The 27681-nt window shown below is 51.5% G+C and overlaps 1 protein-coding gene across 3 annotated transcripts in view; it reads left to right on the top strand.

Moving 5' to 3' along the window:
• CACNA1D (calcium voltage-gated channel subunit alpha1 D) overlaps positions 1-27681 on the top strand; it is a 345516-nt gene that overhangs the window by 276703 nt on the left and 41132 nt on the right. For 2 of the 3 annotated variants that reach the window (XM_006053080.4, XM_006053081.4), the window contains exons 22-30: positions 520-626; positions 2378-2465; positions 3134-3241; positions 3328-3380; positions 5165-5311; positions 6835-7036; positions 9114-9272; positions 10575-10685; positions 21107-21190. In XM_006053080.4, coding sequence (XP_006053142.4) covers positions 520-626; positions 2378-2465; positions 3134-3241; positions 3328-3380; positions 5165-5311; positions 6835-7036; positions 9114-9272; positions 10575-10685; positions 21107-21190 — 1059 coding nt within the window. Of the gene's footprint in view, positions 1-519; positions 627-2377; positions 2466-3133; positions 3242-3327; positions 3381-5164; positions 5312-6834; positions 7037-9113; positions 9273-10574; positions 10686-21106; positions 21191-21629; positions 21714-27681 lie in introns of all 3 variants that reach the window. The other variant, XM_044933775.2, reaches the window with a different exon arrangement.

Here is a 27681-nt window from a genome sequence, read left to right as displayed (position 1 = left end):
GTTAAGAGCAGTATGGGGCCTGGGGAAATGAAGCCAGTTTCTTTGTCAACAGTGTGTGTGAGACCAGGGCTCAGGCACTTCTAGCCCCACTGAGAAGCCTGAGTTGGAGCAACATGGGCTGTGCTGGCATCTCAGAGGGGCTGGAACTAGAGTTTTATGGGGAAGCCAGGTTGGGCAGCGATTGCATCCTGTGAAACCTGGTCACGTGGACCACCCCGAGACAGGGCCTTTGGATGTGCCAATGATATAATCATATTTGAAATTTGTCATTGCCATAATGAAGTCCCGATTGATGTGTTCTTTTAAAATGTGTTGGGAATCAACTGCCCTTTTTTCATTTTTGAACAAAGCATTTGGTTATTACTCGGCCCTGTTGCTTTGCATTTCTGGCTTCCTAACCCACACTTGTTCATAAAGTCATACTTTGCTCAAGATTTTGTAAAGAGCCCAGGTTTCTTTTCCCCTGAAAAGAAAAACAAAGAGAAAAAAACACTAAATCACTTATGATTCTGCTCACAGATGATGACCTTTGGCGCTTTCCTCCACAAAGGCGCTTTCTGCAGGAACTACTTCAACTTACTGGATATGCTGGTCGTTGGGGTGTCTTTGGTGTCATTTGGGATCCAGTAAGTATTCTGTGTGTGTGTGTGTGTGTGTGTGTGTGTGTGTGTGTGTACACAGGACTGTTGGGCAGGCAGGTCTATGTGAGGGGCTTCCCTGGTGACTCAGATGGTAAAGAATCTTCCTGCAATACAGGAGACCCAGTTTCAATCCCTAGGTCAGGAAGATCCCCTGGAGAAGGGAATGGCGACCCACTCCAGTATACTTGCCTGGAGAATTCCATGGATAGAGGATCCTGGAGGGTTACAGTCCGTGGGGTGGCACAGAGTCAGACACAACTGAGTGACTAACGCTTTTATAAACTGAGCTGGCATTCAGTTAACTGGAAAGCTTAATTTGCGCCCACACCAGAAAGCATTGTGGCAGCGCGTGCTTCCTTGTGCTTCTGTTTTTCTGTTCATGCCATTTGCTGGGCTGTGCTCACTATTCTCTGATTTTTTTGTTTTGTTTTCAAAAGAGGGTGAGGGAAGTCTGAACTAGGAGGGAGGGCAGCTGGGCTCTAGCCTGGGTTCTCCGTGGGCTCTTCAGGTCCTGGGGGACCTCCTTTCCTGAGATCTCCATTCCACTTCTGAACAGGAAGGGTAGTATGAGGTGGGCTCTTTAGCCCTTCCAGCTGGAGGATCAAAGGCTTCTTTCCTCTCCAAGATAAATCAGCTGCTGTGACCCCTTTCTTCCAGTCTCTAAAATTTTTATCTGGGAAGGGCAAAGCTGCAAGTTAGAGCCTCAGGGCCTTTCCATGGCATTGAGTGATTTCTATGGGGAATAGCCGCAGGTTGCCGTACCTGGGGGCGTGGGGCAGAGGCTCCAGTGGGAGCGTCTGGGGGGGGGCCTTGCTTTCCTGCGGACTTCAAAGCACTTCTCTCGGGTGCTAACCACCATTTCCCCCATAGAAGAGCCTTGTGTGCACACGGCCTCTGAACTAAAGGTGAATAAGAGGCTCTGTCCCCATCAGAAGATGAGGACCCCTGCCGAAGCTGCCCTGTGCTAACCCTCTCCCTCACCTCCCTTCAGTGCCCAGTGTGGGGAGCCGTGTAGCTGTAGCCTAGATGGACATTCTCATGAGTATCTTTGCAGCTCCCGGGGGCTCCCGGCTGTGCCTGGCTCTCCGCCCCCACCCACTGCCTGCTGAGAGCTCGTGCTGCGGCCACACTCAGCCACCTGCCATTCTCCACCAGCCGTAGCCTCCCTTCTAGGGCCTGAGCAGGTGCAGCCCCCCTCGGCTGGAGCCCCTTCCCTGTTTGTCTAGGTAATTCCATCACCCCCAGGTACTCACCTGGCTATCACCTCCAGGGCGCCTTCCCAGAGCCCCACCAAGGCATGCTCCCCCGGCTGCCTTCCCTCTGTTGCCACTCCTGCACATTGGCTTGCAGTTGCCCATCTCTCCCACCCAGCAGCAGCCTCCTTGAAGGCCAGGGAAGCCCAGCATCAGAGCAGCACAGCAGGGCCCCAAACTTAGAAAACCAAACCAGCACAACCCGGCCAGGTCACACCTAGAGTAGACATCAGGTGGGAAGAAGCAGGCGCACCCAGAGTCGCATCTCTGCTGCATCAGCTGTGTGACTCAGGGCTCCGTGAGTTCTGATCCAGGACTGTGGTGGAGTGTGGATGGGAAGGAGGAGACCCGTCCTCCCGTGGGGAGAGATTGGCTCTGCTCCTTGGGGTCCCACCATCATCGCACTGCAGTGAAATCATCTCGCAGCATTTTACCGACTGTGATACACTCTGCTTGCTTTCTTTCCTCTGCTCTTTCCCTTAGATCCAGTGCCATCTCTGTTGTGAAGATTCTGAGGGTCCTAAGGGTCCTGAGGCCACTCAGGGCCATCAACAGAGCGAAAGGACTTAAGGTTCGGATTCCTCCCCAGGCTGGACCAGCTTTGGTCAGGGTTAGCTGTCATCGCTGACTTTCCTGGGCCGGAGCTTGGCTGAGGCCTGATGGATTTTTCAAGTGGGTTTTGGCTTAGAAAAGAACATTTCTAGTCAATGAGGCTACCTCTCTCAAGTGCTGGTAGCATTTTAAAAATTGCTATTTTAAAATTTTTGTTAATTTAAAATATTTTTCTTTATCTGACTACTGTCATACTTTATTACTTTTTTCATTATAAATAGTATTCCTTTGGGTATAGTTCAGTCTTTAGCTCTGTTCTTAGGGAGTTTGTACAAAAGGCCAGAGGGTTAACATTTTCCCAAGTCGTCTTATGGGGTACATAAGAAGGGCTTGTGTGCCAGCCACTGCTGTGCCCCATGGCTCTTCTTCTACCCTAAGCTCACTGCTTTCAAGGAAACCAAGGAGCAGCTGCTTACAGGGCGTCCCTCCCAAGTGGCCACGATGCACTGAGGGGAACTCGCCATAGATCACTACCTGCAAGGCAAGGCATAGAGGACTGTCAAGTAGGAAACTCATAGAAAAATGCACATAGTCATAGAAAATCTTGGCTGATATTAGTTCACCCTGTGGCTAAAATAGCACAGGCAAGTAACAGCCCTCTGTCCGCTCCCCGCCCCTTTTCCCCAGCACGTGGTCCAGTGTGTCTTCGTGGCCATCCGGACGATTGGCAACATCATGATCGTCACCACACTCCTCCAGTTCATGTTCGCCTGCATCGGGGTCCAGCTCTTCAAGGTACAGGGCAGGGCCCTTGAGCACGGAGCCGAGCCCGTCTCTTCAGGGGGAACCAGAGTTTGACTGCCTGTCTGTTTTGTGTCCAGGGAAAGTTCTATCGCTGCACAGACGAAGCCAAAAGTAACCCCGAAGAATGCAGGTGAGTGTCCTGAACGTTGTTGCTGTGTCATCACTAGGTCGTGTCAGACTCTTCATGATCCAAGAGACTGTAGCCTACCAGGCTCCTCTGTCCAGGGGATTCTCCAGGCAAGAATACTGGAGTCGGTTGTCATTTCCTTCCCAGACCAGGGGTCAAACTCATGTCTTTTACAATGGCAGACAGATTCTTTATCATTGAGCCGCCCAGGAAGCCTGTCCTGAACGTGGGAGTGGGGAATTCAGAAGAACAGATAGAGAGCTTCAAGGATTTGTTCATATTTAGTGTCTCTGAAGGTTTTGTTGTAGAGGACAAGAGTTCTGAGAGCTCAGCCTGTAGCTGGAAAGATGGAGGAGTTGCTTTTGAGGTGAAATTCACAGAACATAAAATTAACCTCTTCAAACTGCACAGTTCAGTGGCATTTCATACAACTCTATTGTGCTACGAGCGACACCTTAGGCCAGTTCCGGAGCTTTTGATCACCCCTAAAGAATGGACACATGGGAAGTTCCCCATCTTCCCCAGTGCTAAGACTCCACACTCCCGATGCAGGAGGCTCGGGTTTGTGTTCGTTCCCTGATCAGCGAACTAGATGCCGCAACTAAGAACTGGTGCAGCCAAATAAATAAAATTTTTTTTTTTTTTTTGGTTTTGAAAAGAAGCAAAGATTCCTTGTATTTTAAAAAAGAGAGCGAATGGACCGATGACTTTTGATGTTTGGTGTAGAATCAAGTAAACTGAGGCGTGGGCACTAAAACTTAAAATAACAATTAGCTCTCCCTACAGCCACATGTCCAAGTTTTTCCTCAAACCAGAACTCAGAGCTCAACCTGCCGGAGTCCAGGATCCGGCCTCCTCTGCTGACTTAGGTCCCAGGCTGCTTCTCCCCACGTGCCCCCCTCACCTGCCTTTTGGTCTCATTTTCATTCACAGTAATGGTGACAGGAGAGAGCAGGTGGTGAATACTCATTCCTCTTGCCCCAGCTCATCCACGTGACTCTGAAGGCATACACGGAACCACAGCCTGAAGTGCTGAGACCTTAGCGTAGACGTTCTTGTATCCCCGTCCTGAGATGTCACCAGCCACGGCTGGGCCACTTGCACTGGGTGCTCACTGGGCACCTCTTTTCAGCGGTCAGGGCTCTCAGAGAGTTATCTGACTGCCGTGTGGCTGTGGCTGTGGGCTTTGGGGGCCCCGTTCACACTGGGTTGGGGGGGGTTGCCCATGGAGGTGACAGTATGGAAGCCTTCCTGTCCCTCACTATGTCAGCCTCCTCTTCCATGGAACAAAGGTGCTGGAACCCTTCCAGAAGTGAAATTGTATGAGAAATACTGTGTGCCAGCAATTACAGAATTCTTTTGGAAAGAAAGCTGGGAATATTGCTAATATCAGAAAAGGAGTTCGATTAAAACTAAGACAGAGATAAGAGGATGCCTGGGCTGGTTTCCCGAGCTGTGGAATTCTGCACGGCCAAAGCTCTTGGTTCTTCATTGCACACTTGGAGCCCATTGTAGGAGAGATGGTTCTTGTTCAGTAGTTCTCCTTTGTGATCAGGCATGTGCTAGGTGTCTGCTTGGTAGCTCTGGAGAATACTCGTTTAACTGGTTATTTGAACCATAGAGTAGACTAAACACAGGCCAGGATATGGAGAAGGGCAGCCTGTGCTGTGCTCAGACCTGTGGCCTGGCTGCGGACCGAGCGGGATGGTGCCCGGGGTTGCAGAGGGATTGGCGTGTCAACCCATTCCATGTCCAGCTTGGGTGACCCCACCTCTTTTCCTGTCTAGGGGGCTCTTCATCCTCTACAAGGATGGGGATGTTGATAGTCCTGTGGTCCGTGAGAGGATCTGGCAAAACAGCGATTTCAACTTTGACAACGTCCTCTCGGCTATGATGGCTCTGTTCACAGTCTCCACGTTCGAGGGCTGGCCCGCGTGAGTACCAGGGCCGTGTGTCTCCTAGGGGCGCCCCTGCTGCTTCGCAGGCACCCTGGGCTGAGCCGTCTCTCCTGGAGCGAGTCCTGTTGCTTTTCTCCAGCTTTGCAGGCCTCTTCTCTGACTTTGTAACTTTGGGCCACTTAGCAGTCACTTCCTGATGCACAGGGCTCCTCTGTCTGATTTGGTGAATGATTCGCCTCTATGGGCAGCTGCCAGGACTCTCAGATTTGAGAAGCTGGGATGGGGTGAGGGGGACATCCCTGGATGGGAATAGGGAGTCCCCAGAGGCCTTTTTCAGGCCAGCCCCTGTGTCGCCCCATCAGTGAAGCCATTACGCTGTCCTAAAGAGGCCCTTGATCGTGTCCCAGACTGTCTGTTCACTCCGAGTCCTAATATGTACCAGTGTGTCATGTCTTTCGCTGATGCACTCACTCGGTTGTTCATGAAATGTGCTCTTGATGTTAGCTCTCTGCAGCACACTGTATTAAGCCCCGTGAAAGAAACGGAGCTGTCTAGACATGGTTCCCCCTTTCAAAGCCCGCATGTAGTCAGTGTCCTCAGCCAAGCCAGGCAGGAGAGACCTGGTGCACCCCAGCTCCTGCCACCAGAATATACATACATTGGTGGTGTTCTGCATGTCAAGTTGTCATGCCCAGAGGAGCTGTGCAGGGTGGATGGGCTGGCAGGACTCTGGATGCGTGGAGTACCTGCAGAGTAAAAGGACACTCGGGTGGGGCTTGGCCCTGGGGGAGGGGAGCATGGGGTGAGAGCCTGAACTCTCAGAGGCACTGGCTGTGGCCTCAGATTTTAAACATGTCACTTTAGCAAATCTGATGGCAGGAAAATGAACGAGCTTAGGGCTCAGGGCAGATGGGCTCCACTCTGAGTCTGCCCCCCCAGGACCTTGACCTTGACCCTGGACACTGAGACCCCTCCCTGAGCTTCTGTAAGACAGGACTGCAGTGTGTCCACCTTTCCAGTTGGAAGCACAAGCATCCAGCACAGGGCGGCGTGCAGTTAGTGCTCGGAGAGGCTGCATCTGCATGGGAATGGGCATGAATTGAACTGGAGGCTGCTGCAGTAATTTCCCCTCCTTCTGCTCAGAGTTCTGCTTGGCACATATTTCACTGTAGTGCCTGTTTCAGTTTGGGGAACCTCTTGTAGTTCTTTGGAATTGCCCTGGCTGCTTACTCATGCTCTCGTGTTTATAGCTTTCTATTCCACCAAAGACTTGCATGTGATGTCCTTCCTCTCTTCTTTCTGTGACTAGAAAGGAGCATTATTCAATACTTGTAAATCTTTCTTGGTTCTCAGAGCAATCAGTTCACAAATACATCCCAGGTGCTCCCTCCTCCCCCAGGTGCTGGGCTGCCTGGCCTGATGCTCAGGAGGCTTCCTGGGGGACCACCGTGTATCCAGGGGACTTGGGGTGGGCTCCTAGTGAGGGCTCCCACTGTCAGTGCCCCCAGAGGCACTCAGAAGGCAGTGGGGCTGGTGCTGACTGGTTCTCTGCTCTCCAGGTTGCTGTACAAAGCCATCGACTCGAACGGAGAGAATGTGGGCCCCATCTACAACTACCGCGTGGAGATCTCCATCTTTTTCATCATCTACATCATCATTGTCGCATTCTTCATGATGAACATCTTCGTGGGCTTCGTCATCGTCACGTTTCAGGAGCAGGGAGAGAAAGAGTATAAGAACTGTGAGCTGGACAAAAATCAGGTTAAAGTCACACACTGTTTGGGCTTCCGTCCCTTAAGCTAAAGAGGACTGATCTCTCTTTTGATGGCTTTCCCCACGTGTAGAGCACGGTGCCCACCTGCTGTCTGCCCCTGGGGCTCAGGCCCTGCTCAGAGCATACTCTCAGCCAATCTGAGTCATCAGTATTGAGAGTTAGTTACCCAGAGACAGATGAGGCGGTAATTTTTAAATTTACCCCCACATGTGGGTGAGAAGCCAGAATACCTTGGCCGCCTTGTGTGGTCATGACCTACCTGTGAAAGCTCAGCGTCATGCAGGGTGGTGTGGCTTGGGGACAGAGAACACCCCCGATACTCGCACAGTCCCTGGCGGGGCATAGCCTTGACTTTTCTCAACCTTGGGTCTGTTGACCCTGGAGGCTGGATAATTCTCTGTTGTGCTTCCTGTACATGGTTTAGAAGTATCACTGGCCTCTACCCACTAGATTCTAGTAGTACCTTCTGCACCGCCCCCCATTCTGCACCGTTTTTGGTGAGAACCAAAAACATCTTCAGACATTGTCAAATGTTCCCTGGTTGAGAACCACTGACTTAGAAGGAAGTACCCTCTCACAGCACAGGGAAAGTTACTAACTTTAACCTTGAGACCAAGATTGCACTGGAACCACTCTCCCTTGACCCTGCACCTCATTTTAACCAAGCTGACAGACATGGGGGCCTTTGGCTCTGCTTGCTTGATGATGTGAGAGGGCTGGGAGACTGGGTCTGGTTGTATTCTCCCTGAACCTGCTCTGTGACTGTGGGTGCTTCCCCCCTCCTGTCTGGGTTAGCTCCCTTATCTCTTAAATTGAGGACATTAACGAGTTAACTTTCAGCTCTGAAAAGTAGTCTGTGAGATGGAGATTGTGTTTTTGGAGTTTCCCCCAGGCCCTCTATCAGTAGCCATCTCTGATGATTACATAGTGGGCAAGGGTCATATGCCAGCCCAGGCTTCCTGGGGGGAAGTGGCCATGCGTGGTGAGGCCGTCTGTCTCGGGCTATATCATCCCCGCTAGGGGAAACACGAGGACTGCCGGGTTTTCAGGGAGATGTCACTCTCGTTGGGTGCGCCTGCAGATTGTATCAGCCACAGTCTGAGGGAGGCCTGACTCAGCTCTTCACCCTCCTGACCACCGCCAAGGAAGAAGAGCGTCAGGGCAGGACCCAAGCAGCAGCCGAGCTCAAACTAGGTCACCACAAGGTCCCAAAGAGGCTCCGATCAGGGGTCCCAAGAGGCAGTACGTGAGGTCACAGCAGAGCCAGGCCTTGGATGGAGAGGAGCCTGTCCAAAGTCAGAATCCAGAGACAGAGCCGAGAATAGGGGTCAGTGAGGGCCAAGGAGCCAGGAGGGTCTGATGCGGAGCTGAAGGCTTTCGAGGCTGGAGGCTGCTCTGTGCCGCTGCACGTGGCGCGCTGGTCTCGGCGCCCATGTGAGTGCCTGGGGCAGTGCCCTGGCTGTCATCACAGACCATGTCCTGGGGTTCTGAGATGAACGCAACGAGCTCCTGAGCCTCACAAGTTCTCAGCAGACACTCAGCTCACTCACCACTAGATGCTCAGGGTTAACACCCTCGCTTCTCCTTCTGGGTGATGTCTTATGTGGGTCCCTCCTGGAGCAGCCAGGGACCTCCAGTCTCAGGGAATCAGCCCAGCCCCTCTGATTCTTGAGGATTTCCTTGCCTCTCATTACTTGGCTTCTTTTCCTGGGCAGGAGAATTCTACCATTCCAGCATTGAGGAATGGCAGGCAGAGATGGGGATCGAGGCCTTGCATCTCTGCTTAATGCACTACAGGACCTCAGTCTTTTAATAAGCAAAATGAAAGCACATTGGCTGTTCCACGTACCCTCCAAGGCTGCTGTGGGGGGCGGATGAGGTGATGGATCTGGGGGTCCATTGTCAGTGATGCTGAGTGGTACCCTTGGGGGATTTCTGTGGCAGTTTCCCGTCATCCATGGTCCTTCCCAGTAGGTGTGCACCGGCTTTTCAGGGCAGACGAGAACTGTGTCCTTCTTCCATAGACGTGCTCAGGACCCCCGTTGCTCTTTTCTGCCGTTGCAGCGTCAGTGTGTTGAATACGCCTTGAAGGCACGTCCGCTGCGGAGATACATCCCCAAAAACCCCTACCAGTACAAGTTCTGGTACGTGGTGAACTCCTCGCCTTTCGAATACATGATGTTTGTCCTCATCATGCTCAACACACTCTGCTTGGCCATGCAGGTAAAAATGGAGACAGCCACGCGGATCACATGTGGGCCTTCGGCGCAGCCCCACGCCCCAGATCCTGAGGGTGGAATGCCGCCCCCTCACAGGAGGAAGGCTTTGCTTTTCGGATGAGTCTGGGCTGCAGTTTGGCCAGACTCCCATTCTGGCTAGCAGTTGCCAGGGCAGGAGTTTACAGGCACTCTTTTGCATAAGAGACTGACTGTATATACTTTGTGACCATTAGTGACATTTCTGTGGAGCCTTAGCATGGCCTTCCAGTCTGTAAACCTTTCCTGTGGGCTCCTGTGGCCAGGGAGTGGGTGAGGACTCAAGCTCTGTCAGTGTGGAGCTGCAAAGACAGGGGATTCAATCCTGACTTGACTCCTCAGCCCCTGGGTGATCCAGGGCAAGTTATTTTCATCCGCCAGGCCTGCCTTTCTTTGTTGGTAAAGTGGGAGACAGAGTTGATGCTGGATGACTTGTGTCAGGCACTTTGCCCTGGGACCGTCTGAGTGACATTCTTATCCTCAAGTCACTCTCAGCATGGCGGTGGGAAACGTTCTGGTTTGTGGAGTATGGAGTCTGACCTGTGTGACCGCCTCTCCTTGTTCATGCTGGGAGCAGGAGCTGCAGCTCCCATCAGTTGGCCATGTTGAATTTCAGAGCGGGACTGACAGTTTCCAGCACTCACTCTGCCTGATGGCTGTTGCGCCAGGACGAGAGTGGCCAAGGTCTAGTTTCAGTTTCCCACTGACTGTAAGGATTTGAGCAGACCGGTGTTGTCTGGAAAATGGCTCTAAAGACAGCCAAGGATACATTTTCTGGCCCTTTCCTTAAATTGAAGAATTCTTTATGAATGAAAAGGATCCTCTGCTGATGTAGGGAAAAGCATACAGTCAAGATAATACTGACTTTGATTGAACATAGGCCTAAATGGCATAAAATGTATACCTGACTGAGTCATACCTTTGTCCATAGACCTGTGGGTGTCTTCTGCATTGTACCTGGGTCAAGGCCCTGAATATAAACCCTGGCGGGAGAAAGGGTGGATTCCCTTTATCCTGAGCAGAGGAAATGGATTTCTTTTCCCTTCATTGTTCAGTCACCCTCATCTTGTCAAGGCTCCTGCACTCTGTGGGGGGTCAGCCATGTGCCCGTGCAGGGTCAGTAGGATCACTGGGAGAGGGTGCTGGATGGGGAGGTCACCTCCATGTCCAAGTGTGGGATGGATGCTTGCTGGGGCCTGGAGGGCTGGGGAGCCTCCTTTCGCAAATCTGGAGCAGACCCTGAGAACTGTGCCTCTGCCTCCATCCACAGCACTACGAGCAGTCCAAGATGTTTAATGACGCCATGGACATCCTGAACATGGTCTTCACTGGGGTGTTCACTGTCGAGATGGTTTTGAAAGTCATTGCATTTAAGCCTAAGGTAAGTTGCTGAAGTCATTTGTCAAGGGCTGTTGCTGAATCATCTCCGAGAAGTGCTCATTTCCTGTTAGTCTTGTGTTTCTGGATTATGCTGAATGGTTCTGGCTGTTAACTAGGTTATCACCTGATAAGGGCATCTGTGTAACACAGGGGAAAATAAATTTGCAAAACCTAAACCTCATAAAAACAATTCTGAGAAAAAGAGCGAATTAGGAATTTGCACAGTGAGGATCGTTTTGAAACCAGATTTTCTGTTTCTAGAAGAGCATGTGTCACTGTCTCAGGAACTCACCTCCTTACTGGAGCACTGGGGACATTGCTTTCACAGAACCCATCAGATATAATTCTGCCCTGATGTTACTTTTAGATTTCCAGCATATAAACTTCAGTTTTCTTTGTTCCTGGTCTACAGCATCTTTTTCACCTTTTATGGAAAATTCAACCAGCTGCAGACCTCTCAGAGCCATACCATCTTTCGTGTGTTTAATTTAGAAAAATTTCTCTTCACTTTAAGACAAAACAAGACATTTATTTTAAACTGTATTGGACTGCTCTGCATTTTATGTCCCCTGTAGGAGGCCGTGCATCCAGTCCACAGTTGTCAACGTGTGTAGTATGAGAGACAGATAGTACAGTGTGGGAAAAGATGCACAAGTCCGGAAGCAGACTGGATTCAAATCCCCAAGCGAGTGACTTCTCTGCTCTGTGACTCCCATTTCCTCATCCATGAAATGAGGACACTAGTAGTCCTGTTTCCTAGCATGGTTTAGAGGAGTAAGAATCACTCTGTGTGCCATGCTAACAGGAATGCCTGGCCTGGCACGTAGCCCCATGCTGTACGCATGCCAGGACTGACACTGTGCCTGCTGCCGTCCTCCTCAGCAAGCGGTGATGTTCCTTTGTCCTGAAACTCTAGACAGAAGAGTGGGTCCAGGCTCAACTGTGGGACATCTGACCCTCAGTTTCTTTACTAGCAAACCCTCCACCCATCCAAGTTAGAGAATGAGTTTAGCAACCCCCAGTATTTGTTCATTGGTGTGGAAAGTATCTGACAATACTGATCTAAGTAAGACCTGGATTACGAAATGACGGTTTCACATACTCCATACTTTAGTGGGATTCTAATTCAGAACTGTTCCTTTCTTTAATTCGAATTAATTTCTATGCCATCTTTATCAGATCTTTGTGGACCAAAAAGAAAGGACACTTGTAAGTGACTTATCGGGGTGATTGCAGTGGGGTCAGATTTGGCACTTCTGCATGGCCAGATGCTATTTCCTGTGACTTGTCCATATCTCCATACATACACATTTCCTCCCCTCCCAAACTCTTCTGGATTTCCTTTGCGATTTTGGTTTGTATCCCTCTGCCCTTTCCATCTCTGAACAGTATTTGTCTGGACTGATGGAAAGGTTGCAGAATAAGAACTTTGAAAGTACTTGATCCAGGCAACATGGAACGTATCTATGGGACACTTCCCAGATCCCTGAGCCCTGTCTTCCCCCTACCCGGTGATGAAGCTCCCAGAAGGCACATTTGCCCATGGCACACGTGTGAGTCTGTGTGTGTCTGCGTGTGCGCGCTGTCGGTGGCTGTGTCCAGTGGACCGCTGATACCAAAGCTGGGAGGGGAGTTCAGTGGCACGTGAACAGACTGGGTAAGGCCAAGGGGAAGTCAGTAGCTAATTTATAATCAGTACTGATAGATCAGAGTTTTAAAATGAGTGATTTCCATTAGAAACTGCACTGCTTTGTAGTTTTCCTCCACAAGGTATTTTTACAGCAGAAGACAACTTCAGATTAGAAGTGAGAGAAATCTTTAAATGGCAGCAGCAGCATCTCTCGGAGAAGGCACTGGCACCCCACTCCAGTACTCTTGCCTGGAAAATCCCATGGATGGAAGAGCCTGGTGGGCTGCAGTCCATGAGGTCGCTAGGAGTCAGACACAACTGAGTAACTTCACTTTTACTTTTCACTTTCGTGCATTGGAAAAGGAAATGGCAACCCATTCCAGTGTTCTTGCCTGGAGAATCCCAGGGATGGAGGAGCCTGATAGGCTGCCGTCTATGGGGTCGCACAGAGTCGGACACGACTGAGGCGACTTAGCAGCAGCAGCAGCGCCATCTCTACACTCGAGGGGCACTGTCGCTGTACGTGTGAAGCAGACAGATTTTATGTTGTCACGGTGTGTCTGGAGGAGCCAGGGAGAGTCATTTCACCAAGAAGCAAAGCTCTTCTTAAAACACTTTCTGACTCTCCTGTCTCCTCTTTTGTGTTAGCAAAGCAAGGTCAGGCCTTCCGCAGAGAAGTCCCTGAGGCCCTGCTCCCCATCAGAGGCAGTGGGACTGAGGAAGCACGTGGCAGAGGCAGCCGAGGGGAGAATCTCTGTGAGGGAGACGGCCAGGAAGACAGAGGGCTGGGAACCTGGCCCAGCAGCTTCAGTCCAGAAAGTCTTTGTCTCTCCGGGAATGCTCAAATCACAGGGTCCTCTGGGGTCATGTTCTCCACGGTGAGGGACACACCTTCTGGGAGAACTTTTTGGCATCTGTCAAGAGAGATGGGATTGCAGCTATTTTGTTGTAGAAATACAAAGAGTGAAGTTAGCTCAGGTGGGCCTCAGTGTAGCAGCGTGGTGGCTGGATGGGGGCTGTCGTTGGGCATGCTGGCCGATGGGTGGCCATGAAAACAGCCCTCCTGGTGGCCGTCCGGATAGCCCTCGGCCCAACTGAGTTTGCAAGTTGCCTACCATGCGGGTCCCGCCCAGGATCAGTGCTCCCACTTGACAGACCCACAGGGTCCCTAGAGACTTACCCAGCCCTGGCACTCAGGAATCAGTCAGTGAACGCTGGGCAGATTGCCTGCTGGCAGGTGCCATCTGGTGAAGGCAGAGGGGGTGCTGGGGGCTGAGCGGAGGTGGGTTCAGTGGGAGAGAAGTGCTTGCAGGTGGAGGGTCAGGAGTGTGGAGGCACCAGAGCTGGAGATGGGGTATGGTGAGGGAGGCAGGAGCCTGGGGGTACTGTTGGCGGCTAGGCTGCTGTGTGGAGCACAGCCTGAAGTGGTGTGGTGGGGTGAGAGTCCCTTCTGGAAGCGAGAAGCCATCGCAAGAGGAAGGGTTCCGACCAGTGGAGGAACCTGACTTCTTTTCTCTGCAAGGCCTGACTGGTAAGGGGGCCTTTTGAGAGCACATTTAGAGGGACATGGTCTGAGGCTCTGCGAGCTGAGATCACCCAGTCTCCATAAGCAGGAAGGGCCGAGCTGGGGGGTGGAAGTAGGAACCACCTCCCACAAAGCTGGGAGCTTCCCTGGTGGGGAGGTGGGATCCTTCCAGGGAGAGAGTTGTTTGGAGTGTGAGTTCAGCAAGCATGGAAGGTGTCAAGAGGCCAGAGAGCCAGGGAGTGAGGGCAGGGCAAGTAGGCTGTTCAGTGGGTTGTGTCAGCTCCCCAGGGAAGGCCCACCCATCGGGCATTGACCTCACGCACTTGGAGTGACCCGGGCGCCCTAGGGTTTTAAAAGGTGGGCTCTGATGTGAGTAAGAAACAAGTCTTGTTCCCCTGGCCTTCCCCTCCAGTTCTCCTGAGGGGCAGCTGCTGGAATCCTCCAGTGGTTCTCTTGCCCCAAGGAGGGCTTTGTCTTCTTCTTTGTGCTTCTGGAAGCCACCCGTGTGGTGGTTTGTCCAACACGTGTTCAACTATGTTACCTACCTCTGCCATCGGCCTTTCTTCAGGGAGCCACACTTTGTTCCCACGGTTTAGAACGCTAAGCATTTTGCTCTTGGTTCTACATTTGACCCTTGAACAACACGCGGGTTAATCCAAGTATAACTTAGAGTCGCTCCTCCTTATCTGAGGTTCCCCTGCATCCGTGGATTCGTCCGACCACGAACCACGTTGTGCTGTGAGATTTACTATCGAAAAATATTTGCTTGTATGTGGACCTGCACATTTCAAACCCGCATTGTTCAAGGGTCAACTGTGCCTTGAAAATGCCTGATCTACACACCAAGACACTGGAGTGTGGAAAAAGTAGAGTTACTGGGTTCAGAGGAAGAAGAAAGTGGTTGAGCACTGTCCTCCTGCTTCTGTGCAGAGCAGACCTGTGGTAAACACTGGGCACCTGGTTCCGTCCACCTCCCAGGACAGCATTCCCTCCCCCGGGTCCCTGGCGGAAATAAGGCTGCTCAGTCAGCACCAGCAGTTTTCCTGGAGTATATTCTGCACTTCCTGGAATGAAACCTCGATACTGTCTTTTCAGTTCATCAGTGAGTACATATATCTCAGTGATGTGTTTTAATGCCAAAAAATGGCAACCCACTCCAGTGTTCTTGCCTGGAGAATCCCAGGTACAGGGGAGCCTGGTGGGCTGCCGTCTATGGGGTCGCACAGAGTTGGACATGACTGAAGCGACTTAGCAGCAGCAGCAGCAAAAACACTTAAGAGGAAATACACCTCTCCTTAACTAGAACTTGATATCAGGCTCATCTGTGGGCTCAGCTGTCCTGTCAAGACCTGAGTCCACAGCTCCCTCCTGGTCTCCTTCTCCCCTGGTGAGACACGTCCATGCCCAGGGCTTCGTGGCCAGCTTGTCTCACCCCAGCCTCCACTGCCCTACTCCCTCCTCCGTCACTCAGCTGCTGAACCATCTCCTGCCTCTGGCCTCGGCCCTTTCCCTTCACCTTCTGCACACTCGCTTGTAAACCCAAAGGTGACCGTGCATCTATTGTGTGTGTGTGGCGGGGTTGGGTTGGAGGGGAGGTATTTCTTTGTTGAGTATTCACAGTCCGGCACCAAACACTAGCGCACTTACACGTCTGCCACATTTCTGGTTGTGAGTTCCTGGCCATTCCTCCTCTGCCCCAATCCCCAACTGTCAGCTTGCTGGACTTCTCCATGGCTCATGCTTCTGTGCCTGGAAGCCCTTTGTCCACCTTGCTGTCTTTTAAGGCCTGTCTGGAATGTGGGCTCCTCATGACAGTGTCCCCCCAGCCCAGCCAGAGTCAACTCTCCCTGCACACGTGCTTCTGTTAGATGATCAGTGTGCATTGTCAACATCAGTTCCACCCATGTCTCTCCCTCCATTAGCTGATGAGCAGCTGCTCAAGGTCACAGGCTGGGCTGTGTTTGTCTCACGCGATGCCTGCTACATGCAGGTTACTCAGAAAAGTGATGGTAGGAAGAAAAGAATGGACAGGTAAGCCTGTGAGTTCAGGCTCTTGGCGTCAGACACTACCTGCTCTTCCATCACAGGGGTTTAGGCAGAGCAGAATGACCAAATGTGAACGTGTTTTTCTCCAAGCCTCCGCTTGCCCTTTGGGAAAGCTTATGCTGGTTAGAAAGCTGTGAGTTAACAGTTTCTGCCCAAAGCTGGCACAATGGGTCAACCCTTGGGTTAAATGCTTCCTAGATAATCCCTGGAAGAAGTTGGTAGGTGATTCAGCTGCCTCACTTCAGTTCAGTCGCTCAATCATGTCCGATTCTTTGTGACCCCATGAATCACAGCACGCCAGGCCTCCCTGTCCATCACCAACTTCCGGAGTTCACTCAGACTCACGTCCATCGAGTCGGTGATACCATCCAGCCATCTCATCCTCTGTCGTCCCCTTCTCCTCCTGCCCCCAATCCCTCCCAGCATCAGGGTCTTTTCAATGGGTCAACTCTTCGCATGAGGTGGCCAAAGTATTGGAGTTTCAGCTTCAGCATCAGTCCTTCCAATGAACACCCAGGACTGATCTCCTTTAGGATGGACCGGTTGGATCTCCTTGCAGTCCAGGGGACTCTCAAGAGTCTTTTCCAACATCACAGTTCAAAAGCATCAATTCTTTGGCACTCAGCTTTCTTCAAATTCCAACTCTCACATCCATACATGACCACTGGAAAAACCATAGCCTTGACTTAGACGGACCTTTGTTGGCCAAGTAGTATCTCTGCTTTTGAATATGCTATCTAGGTTGGTCATAACTTTCCTTCCAAGGAGTAAGCTTCTTTTAATTTCATGTCTGAAGTCACCATCTGCAGTGATTTTGGAGCCCCCAAAAATAAAGTCAGCCACTGTTTCCACTGTTTCCCCATCTATTTCCCATGAAGTGATGGGACCGGATGCCATGATCTTTGTTTTCTGAATGTTGAGCTTTAAGCCAACTTTTTCACTCTCCTCTTTCACTTTCATCAACAGGCTTTTTAGTTCCTCTTCACTTTCTGCTATAAGGGTGGTGTCATCTGCATATCTGAGGTTATTGATATTTCTCCCAGCAATCTGAATTCCAGCTTGTGCTTCTTCCAGCCCAGCGTTTCTTATGATGTACTCTGCATATAAGTTAAATAGGCAGGATGACAATATACAGCCTTGACGTACTCTTTTCCTATTTGGAACCAGTCTGGTGGTCCATGTCCAGTTCTAACTGTTGCTTCCTGACCTGCATACAGGTTTCTCAAGAGGCAGGTCAGGTGGTCTGGTATTCCCATCTCTTTCAGAATTGTCCACAGTTTATTGTGATCCACACAGTCAAAGGCTTTGGCATAGTCAATAAAGCAGAAATAGATGTTTTTCAGGAACTCTCTTGCTTTTTCGATGATCCAACGAATGTTGGCAATCTGATCTCTGGTTCCTCTGCCTTTTCTAAAACCACCTTGAACATCTGGAAGTACATGGTTCACGTACTGCTGAAGCCTGGCTTGGAGAATTTTGAGCATTACTTTACTAGCATGTGAGATGAGTGCAATTGTGCGGTAGTTTGAGTATTCTTTGGCATTGCCTTTCTTTGGAATTGGAATGAAAACTGCCTCATTCAGCTGCTTCAGTAAACCCCAAAAGGCCAGTGATTGCCTCAGCTTCTTCGATCTGCAAAGAGACTCTAGGCAGCAAAAAGAGCATGGACTTGGTCTTCTCGTTTCCACTACAAACACCTTGCTGCCTAACCCATGCCGCGCCTGTACTCTGTCCTGGCTGTGGGTCCAGCTTGGCTCCCAGGAGCCTGTAGTTGGGCAGGAGACGACACTGATGGACAATCAGGACAGAGTTCTCAGAAACAGCAAACTTCCTGGTCCTATGTCCACATTAATCTGGGTTATGTTTTGAATTTCCAGAGTCAGAAGTGTTTTCAAATAATGGATGTTATTGCTTGGGAATGACTTGCTTGGTTCTTTCAAATGGGTGAGAAAGGAAAAAAATAATAAGGGCCAACTCTGACTGGGCTGCTAGGGCCTGCTGGTTCCACATGCGGGCCCTCAGCCTCAGCATTCAGTTGTAGGAGACCCTCCTGTCACAGGCTAAGAGGAGAGAGCATGAAGGCAGTGCCGTGCTGGAAGCCCTGGCCTAATCTGCTGGTCACCAGATGCTGTGGTGACTTTGATGGGAAGGGTGGGGGCTGAGTCATACTCAGTGACAAGTGACTTTATTACAGAGGAGGCTACTAAACAGGGAAATGGGATGTGGGAAGAAGGGGAGGGCTGGCATTTTCTGCCTCCCCTGGACCCCTAGCGAAGCCACCTGGCCAGAGCCTACGGATTCCAGGCACCTGCACCAACTCAAGCCTCCTGTCTCCTAGATTAGGGGTGTCAGTCCAGGAACCCTCTGAAATTTGGGCACGATTTAGTGAGTACAGTAGACTCTCTGGAGAGGGAGTTGATGAGGTTGCCAAAGAGTTCTGGAACCCCAAAGGTCAAGTTGCTGTCAGGTTGGTTCTGAGTGACTTTATACATCACAGTGGACCAGGGTGGGCCAGCTGGAGAATAGTTCATAGGCTGATAGGAGTGGTCCAGAGGTGAACACTGACCGCTCTGGAGAGACAGGGACTCCTGCGAGGAGCTCCTGCGGAATAAAGTCCAAAGCAGAGTGGGCCTGAGTGCACAGGCGGTGGGTGTGGCCTCCGCTAAGGGAGGTGCCACAGCAGGACAGGACAGGGGCTGACCGTGTGCGGGATGCGACAGGAGGGACAGTGGGTCTTTACTGGTCTCTGTATCTCTTGAGGCCCAGTCGCTCCTGACGACCACGTGTTTCTAAGGCATCAGTTCCTCTCTGGAGGTGAGGGGAAGGCCCTGTACATGCTCTGTGACTCTGCGTTGCTGTTAAACCCCCAAAGAAAGGACAGGCTCTGCCCCCAAGAGTGTGATCTGTGGCTAGGCCGCCAGTTAGCCTGCTGTGCGTTACTGTTCGCAGTGATGCGAATAATCTGTGAATAAACGTGTGTTCTCACAGTCCGGTACAGTGGCGGCGTTACGCCCACTGTGTCATCAGCTGACTGTATGGTCCAGCGCTATCCTGGGTGAGGGAAGCAGATTGTGCCTTTGCGGCCGGGTGCTGGTCTCATCGCTGCCCAGCGTGGCCAGTCTGTTGAGGGGCACCAGCCCTGTCCTCACATGGGGGCGCCCTTCTCCTCAGTTTGGCCAGCCAAGAGCCCCGCCTCGTGAGAAGAGGAGCTCTAAGATGTGAGATGTGGTATTTATTGAGCAGGCCCTCCCGTCAGACACGTAACGTGTACCACAGATCACAGAGTTGGGGCAGGCAAGCTTTTGCTTACTGGTTAGAGGCTGACAGAGGGGTCTGGGAGGTGGCAGTCATGAGGGTGAGGAACTGTGAGGGAGGTGCTGGGACTGTGGGCAGGGAGGGGAGAGGAGATGGGGGGCTGCAGTCAGAAGTCATGGCAGTTGGTTGGGAAGGTTGTACATTCTTTAAGATGAAATTGTTTAAAAATCCCTAACCCTCAGGCAGTGTTAGAGCTCCTCTGTAAAGGCACTTGGGGTGATTAACAGTGATCAGGATGGACATCTCTACCACAGCTACTGGAACAGCCAGACTGTCCACCTTCTCCACAGTGGCATAAAGGGCCTGGGCTCTGCAGCGGCTTCCTCTGGGTCTGCACTTGATACCAGTTCCTGGGACCTAACACTTCACAGAACCTTCTGTTCTGGTCTTCTTGATCCAGCACTAAGTTGTAAGCATGCTGGGCACCTTTTTATTTAGTTCAGACCGGGGTTTTTATTTCCACAACACGTCCTGTCTTGTTGAAAAGACACAGTGGATTTTCAGGTGTTGGCCTTGCAACCAGAAACCTCTGGGTACAGAGCTCCCACTACACCTTCCAATGGAGGGCTTCCTGGGGACTGTCAGGAGACGACAGGCACTAATATAGCCCCTACTGTGCTGAGCCCAGAAAAGGATGCAAAGTGTGTGCCATGTGTACATGGATTTTTAAGTTGCATCCTAGGGATGTTCTACTTTCCACAAGATACAAGAACCCAAAACAATGACAATAGAGCAGAGCTGAATGACCTGGAGGAGTCATGCTGATGGAAGGTGGAGGCATCGCCACGTGTCAGGCACTATCTGAGCTCAGAGCCCTGGGCTGGGGGAGATTCATCAGGGGTGGAGTGGGGTGGGGGGGGGGTGGGCAGAGCAGTCAGCACAGTCCTCGTTCTCAGAGGGCTTGTCCCAGGGTTGACCTTCAGGCACAGACCCCAGATTTAGTGATCACAGCTGCAGAGAACAAGAGAGATTCTGACTCCCCAGGATGGGAGCTGCAGGTGAGGAGGACCTGCAAAGAAGCCATCAGGGCGTTGGCATTTGAGCTGAGCCTGAAGGAGGAAGTGGATGTGGGCAGGTAGCATAGGGTTGGAGAGGCCAGGATTGCAGAGGCCTCCGGGGGTTTGCAGGATGGAGAGGAGCCCCCTCAGCCTGGAGGATGCAAAGGGAGGGAAAGACAGAGAGGAGAGAAAGAGGAGCCTCTTGGGGGGTTGACGCTGCTCTGGGGGACAATTGGAGCCTCGACCATCATCATCCTAGCTCAGTGCTCCTCCCCCATGAGACCTTGCCTGCACTGACCCCCTGCCTGCACCTCTGTACCTGGACCATGTGCATTGCCGGGCTGTCTCCCTGTAAACCTTCGTGTCCCTTTGACCGAGAACTCTGTGAGGACATCCTTTCAGGACATGCCCTCTGCAGTACTTGGACTGGCGAGGAGGGGCAGGGATACTGGTTTGTTTCAAGGGCACACAGTGAGAACGTGTGAAATGCCAGTCATAGTGCTCAAGTGGGGGTAAAGGAGGTGGGGTAGTTGGGGACCCCATGCAAGGAGTAGGAGGGCCTTCTCCTCCCTCAGCTTGGGGTTGTGACTCTGGGTGCCAGGGCAGGGTCGCCACGTGCCTCCCTCTTGTTTGTCTTGCAGGTATGTGGCTTGGTCCAGTGCCGCCTAGGACCAAGATCTGCATTGAGTGTGCGTGCATGCATGCGTGTGTTTGCGAGTGTGTATGGACTCTTTCACACATTTAGGTGCCCCACCCCACATCCCTCTCCACTGGTGGACGGTGTGGTCACTTCCCTTTGGCTCCTGGTTTCCGTGGGTGCTGCGGGGCCTGGGTATGTCCCCATGTGGTCGGCATGGCGTCTCCTTCCTACATGCTCATGAACGTCTGCCCCTGCCTGCTCTGTCCAGGGGTACTTTAGTGACGCCTGGAACACCTTTGACTCCCTCATCGTAATCGGCAGCATTGTAGACGTGGCCCTCAGCGAAGCCGACGTGAGTATGTGCCCGCCCGGGGCGCCTCCCATCCTGTCTCTGTCTGCACACCCACCCCACCCTGCACTGCATCACCTGGACAAGTCACAGAGCCTGATCGCACTTGATCCAAAACCAGGAGTTCGCTAGGGAGAGCGTGGAAGAGAGGCCTTTTAGTGTAGAACTTGATCCGCAGGCCTTTTGAGACACAAATCGTCTTTGGCGGGACTGACGATGGTGCAGTAGGCAGGGCAAGACAGGGACTTGTGACTGTTTTTATTTGCTCTGTCAGAAGCGATACCCAAAATGACGTACCTAGTATATTTTTATTTTAGGGCGATTTTTTAAGTAGCCAAGTGGCTCCGTGCTAGAATGTTCCCCTTTTATAACACTGTCCTTTTCTTCTTTTTTTCCTGTTGTGCTTCCTCCCTTCTGTGGCTTCTGGCTGCTTGCCTAACAGCACTATTTCACTGATGCATGGAACACTTTTGATGCCTTAATTGTTGTTGGTAGCGTCGTTGATATTGCTATAACTGAAGTGAATGTAAGTAGCCAACTTTGTGTCCTATAAACCTAATTGTTTTCATTAAGTCTAATGTGGAAGAGACCAGAAACCCTCCCCCATGCATCTCTATACACGTTTAGAAATTCACGCACACATTTGTTCCAAGGGCTTCCTTGGTAGTTCAGGTGGTACAGAATCCGCCTGCAATGCAAGAAACCCTAGTTCGATCCCTGGATTGGGAAGCTCCCCTGGAGAAGGGAACGGCTACCCACTCCAGTATTCTGGCCTGGAAAATTCCATGGACTGTATAGTGTATGGGGTCGTAAACAGTGAAGACACAACTGAGCAACTTTCACTTTTGTTCCAAAAGACTATTTTCCCTCCCGCCCCCATCCCCTTCCCCTGAATGACAGTGGGGAAGTAAACATGGAATTGCCATTTTGGAATGAAAACATGATTAGTAAAGACCTTCTTAAGATGTTAGGGGCTGGGAGTTAATTGTGTGGGTATGTGAGCGTTGCCGCTCGGTAGCTGTCTGACCTTGGCAAGGCCCCCAGCTGCTTCATGCCTCAATTTTTCCAGCTGGAAAACAGAGTTGATAATGTGAGCCCTGGTGCCCACCGTGGTTCTGTGGAGGGGCAGGAGGGAAACCCCACAGCCATGCCCTCGATATCCTCACCTGTACCCTGCCCTACTGGTGACACTGGAGAACGTCCCCGTCCTAGCTCCCAAGTAATGATGCAGATTGAAGGCGGCCCCAGGCCAGGCAAGGGGGCCCTCGAGTGTATCAGGAGAGGGTGTCAGCGCTCCTGTGTTGCACCCAGTTGAATCCTGGGTTGGGGAGCAGTGTGGTAGATGGAGTGACACCCCCTGCACCCTTTAGGAAACATCCGGAGAGCCTTCCTCAATACTCAGAGGCTCCAAAAAAGGGCAGCACCGCCTCCCACTGGCCCCTCTGGGATCTGACTCATGCCTCGACCAGGAGGGCCTGTTGTGGGCAGAACAGGCCCTGCCCACCTGGTCTGTCCCCAGTGCGTGCCCAGGTTGTGTGGAGCCCTCTGCGGGGATGGGTGGAGCATGGGGTGGGTTGCTGTGTGCTGTGCGGGGCTTCCTGCTCCACGGTGCCAGCCTGACCCTCTGCCCCTGACGTGTGCCTGGGAATGGGTTGCCACGCTTTGCCTGGCTGACATCTGTGGGATCGTATGGTCCATCCTGGTGCCCAGACAGCGTGTATCAAATAAGGAGAAGGAGGTCTCTGTATGCACTGCTTTGGGGGCCAGGCTGATAGTGGAGTATAGAATAGTGGACCGCTGGACCTGGGCCTCAGTTCCCTCATGGACCCACCAGGGTGAATGATGTCTGCCTTCCCTGCTTCGTAGGTACATTGCAACGATAAAATGATAGGAGTATTTATGAACGTACTTGCTAAAAAACCCCAAAGTGTTAGGGAGATACAGCATCGTTACTTTATATGTAGATTTTCCTTGTAATAATAAGGGAAATGAACTGTAAGACATTACCATGTCCTTGAGGATGTGAGTTAAGCCTCGTGACACTCAACTTCATGCCATGACCAGGTACTGAAATGGTATTTTGTTAGACTTAGGTACGTAGATCCGCCAACCTCCATAAGCTTAGATGTCTATAAATTCCACTTTATGTGAAATACTCCCCGAGTCAGGTATAAAATTGCCATTCCTCATGTGTAAATTACACTTGGTTATAAAATAATCTGATGCTGGGAGAACAGCAGGACCCTCCCTGGGTGGCCCTGGGCTCTCTTCTCAGTTTACGACCAGACGTCTCCCTGCCTAATCATCTCACCACATACAGCACTTACAGCCTCCATCAAAGAAAACTTATGTGAACATTCTGGAACCAGACCCTTAAGTCAGAGATGGTCTCTAATGCAAGTGAAAATATCATAAATGATACTTGGAGCAGACCTCCTTGGAGTGCTGTCGTGCAGGTGGTGGAGTTCAAGCTTAGTTTCTGTGTGCCAGGATGTGGCCAAGGTCTGTGCACCAGGTGGACAGCCCGCCTCTGTAATGCCTGACCCCCGCTCTGGTGCACCCGCAGAAGCACACGCAGCTTCCTGGCTGCCTCACCACGTTCTGGGGCTGAGCCCACTGCACCTTCCCTCTGGTTCAGCCCTGCTCAGCAGTGTCTCAGATGTGTCTGCCTTCACCTTGCATTGGTCAGGAAAGCCCCAGGTCTATAAACGCCCGTAGACCATTTTGTAGTTAGCATTTGACTCTGGGGTGTCTGTGCAGTACAGGCTTTCATTGACATTCCATCAGGCTTTCAAAAATCACACCGGTTAACATCCTTGTACTGTTTTTCAGTAACTGTGACCTTCCCCTGGTCAGATGGAGCCTGAGACCAAACCTCCCTGAGCCGGGAGCAGTGCCAGTTCAACGCCCTGGGCCAGTAGGGGACCTTAGGGGGCCTCAGCATTTCTGTGCTGGGCCTCCATATAGAAGGGATGCTCACGGCCACCTTCTTGTTTACTCAGTCCTTCATCACATCTTCACTGGGTATCTATGACCTGCAGGCCACAGCACAGAGACAAGAGAGACTAGGTGTCCTTAACCTCTGGTGACATAACTCTCGCAGTGTAACCGGTGGCTCCTCCAGCTTGCCCTCTCCCACGCCGATTTCCGCAGGGAAGCAGCACACAGGATTTCCCTGGTGGCCTATCCCTTTGCACTCCTGACTCAGCTGAGCATGAATATTCTTGGTCCATCGTTGGCTGTTTTTAGCTGCCATAAGTCATCATTTTTCGCAATGTCTAATATGCTGTGCTGTCTCTCCCAACCTCTGTTGATCTTTTCTGTTGCCTAATTGATTTTCATGTTGGTTTTGTTTTTAGAAAATTGTAGCGGCAAGTATATATAAACATATATACGGTGAAGTCGTTAAAGCAAAAGCACTCAAAAGACTGTATTCTTGTCTTTGGCTTCCCCACCTTGGTTTTTGCTGAATTTCACAGGAGTGCTGTGGGTCGTGGTCATCTACATTGTTTGCTGGGCCCTATTTTGTGCTCCAGCCTGGCACCTGAGCTGGGGCCATCTTGGTCAGTCACACGTGGCTCTGTGACAGACCAGCGTAGTTGCAGGAATGAACTGATCTGACCTGGGAAGGAGAAATCGAGCCTGCGTTTGTGCTCTTTGTGAAAACAGTTTGGATGGCCCTTTCCGTTGTCTGCTTGCATGCTCACGCAGCCCTCTTCACCCTGCCCCCTCCTCCGCAACACTCAGCCAGCCGCACTCGTGCTTTGAGAGCTCTCTCGGACTTGTCTTCATCACGGTTGGTCATCACGCCATCGAGCTGCTAAAATGTCAGATGAGGACTGGCGGGCTCATTTTTGCTCCTTCTTTGAGGCCTGTTTGTTCCTTGAGTGGAGAAATGACCCAGCCTCATATTCTCCATAACCCAGAGAATGGCTGTCGCTGACATTTAGACTTGGCCTGTGTCGTTGCTACTGGGGAGGCAGCACATGTGTTTAGAAGCCATGTCTGCATTGTTGGTACTCAAGAGCAACAGTAGGAGCCCACTCCCAGGCACGTCAGAACTGTCGCTGACTTGTGGACCCAGGGTGGACCAGGTGGCCCACAGCTATCCTCCATCTCTTGTTCGGAATCCACAGTCAGGTTGCTCAGCCCTCCATGCTGCATGCTCACCCTTTTCCAGGGTCCAGGTAGCTGGTTTCTGGAGACAGACTCAGCAATCCCCAATACAGAAGCCTTCCATGCCAGAGGTGTTACCTGTCAGGTCAGAAGTCAGAGGCTCCCCATAGGAATTCCCCAGTATGCTTCAGAGTAACTGATTTGCTGGGTGCTGGCTTGCTTCCTGTCTGGATTGGAAAACAGCATCCTTTCAGCTTTTTCAGGAAAAGATGAGACTTAATGCATAAACACAGGCTTCCCTAGTGGCTCAGCTGGTAAAGAGTCTGCCTGCAATGTGGGAGACCTGGGTTCAATCCCTGGCTTGGGAAGATCCCCTGGAGAGGGGAATGGCTACCCACTCCAGAATTCTGGCCTAGAGAATTCCATGGTCTGTACAGTCTTACGGGGTTGCAAAGAGTCAGACACGAGTGAGCCACTTTCAGTTTCACTTGGTTTGCTTTGTGTCTGGATTGGAAAACGGCATCCTTTCAGTTTTTTGGGGGAAAAGATGAGACTTAATGCATAAATGCAGACTGCTCCCTGTGCACTTGGGGAACTCAGGACTCATTTGACTCCTGTGGCTGCAGAGGGGTTGGCCTGGAGCCTACATCTCAAGAGCCTACTTAGGAGCCCTGTGGGAAGGGGCTTTCCAGACCCTGGTGTATAGTTTGGCTTCCTAAGGCTGAGGTTCCATGCTCCTCTAGGGTTTCAGAACGAAGACTGGCATCTCAGGAAGGAGCTAGCAAGGCCATCTAGCCCAGGGCCCAGGATGACCCTGGAAACTCCCCTATTGAAGACTGATCGTTTAACCCTCAGTGCTGTCTGTAGAAACTTCCTGGGGACTGAGACCTTCCCTAGTGTCCTGGCCTCTAGGAGTGTCCTGTGGTTGATCCCAGGAGTCTGGCAGAGTGGTGTCTTGCTCATGGTCCATTTATACCCTTCACCAGCTCCCTGGGTTTGTGAGCCTCCTCCATCCCTCATAAGGAAGATGGGGATGGCCCTACTCAGTTTGCATCCATCTGAGTACTGAACCCTCATCAACCCCAGAAGAACCCATTGCTTAGCTGTAACAGCCTGTGTGGGCTTTTCTGGTGGCCCCACTCTGTGTGGCTGCTCCAGATCTAAAGGGAATGAGCTGTTGTGAGTGACAGGCTGAGTTGGAACCACCTGGGAGCTTTTAAAAATACCCAAAGCTTGGGCATACTCCAGGTCCTTTAAATAAGAATCTTTGGAGTTGGACTCAGGCGTCAGAGTGTTAAAGATCCCCAGATAGTTCCTATGGGTAGCCCAGGGTGAGAGCTGGCCTGCCCTTTTCATCGGGCTGGCATTTGTAGTTTAGGAAAGCCATCCTCAGGGTCCCTCAGTTTGTAAGATATTTTGGCAACTTGGACTTTTCCCCGAGTGCCACCAGTGACATCCTCCCTGCCCAGCATAGCATGTAGGGGCTGGGGAGGGGTGTCCCAGGCTGCTCTGGGGATGCATGCAACCTGGTGTGCCGTTTGCCCTGTGCTTCCATTCTTGCATGTCATGCTGCCTTGTCCCTCCACAAATGCTATCTCTTCCTCTTCTTTGTTTTTTTTTTGAACAAGACTACCCATGATTTCATGTTCATAGCCCAAGATCTGGCATACTTCAGAGACAGCAGTTGAAAAAGAGACATACGCTTCAAAAGTCCGTTTGGCAGCTAACTTTCCCATGTCACCAGCGGGGTGTACAAGCTCGGTCATTCTTGGAGCAGGCTAGGGAGGGGTCAGCCAGGCCCCTCCTGGAGAGGCTTGAGCCAGGTCATGGCCAAAAAGAGTGTGGTCCCCGACCAGCAGCTTTTTATTCTCTTGCAGGTCTAACATGACTTTGCAAAAGTATACCACAGAGTGTTGTCTTGGGCACACTCTGGTCTCCTTGAGCACACATACACATGCACACACCACCTCACAGGCCAGCTGTGCGGGTGAGACTGGAGCCCCCTGCACATAGCCCTGAGGGAGATGGTGTGGGAAAGCAGGTAAACGAAGTCCTTCATTTGTTAAAGTCATGAGTTAAAAACCATCATCTGTCCCTTTAAGGAGATACAGTCTCTTTTGAGGTGAGATAATAGAAGGAATGTAAAAAGAGCATCCCAGCTGAAGCGGGGACCCCTTCCTAACCCCTCCAGAACCTGTTAGTCCTGGCTTCATAATCTCGTTGTTGAATTTCAGTTGTGAGATGTCGTGCCAGAATGCCTTATAGTTTATGAATTTTACAGAGTTTTAGTTTTGGTCTTAGGAGGCAGCCGTAAACAAGAATGAGCCTTCAGAAGGGAGTTTTTCCTCTCCTGGTATCTCCAGGGAGGAGAACCCAGC

The sequence above is a fragment of the Bubalus bubalis genome, chromosome 21, assembly GCF_019923935.1.
Source record: "Bubalus bubalis isolate 160015118507 breed Murrah chromosome 21, NDDB_SH_1, whole genome shotgun sequence".
Lineage (NCBI taxonomy): Eukaryota > Metazoa > Chordata > Mammalia > Artiodactyla > Bovidae > Bubalus > Bubalus bubalis.
This window is presented reverse-complemented; position numbering and strand designations above follow the sequence as displayed.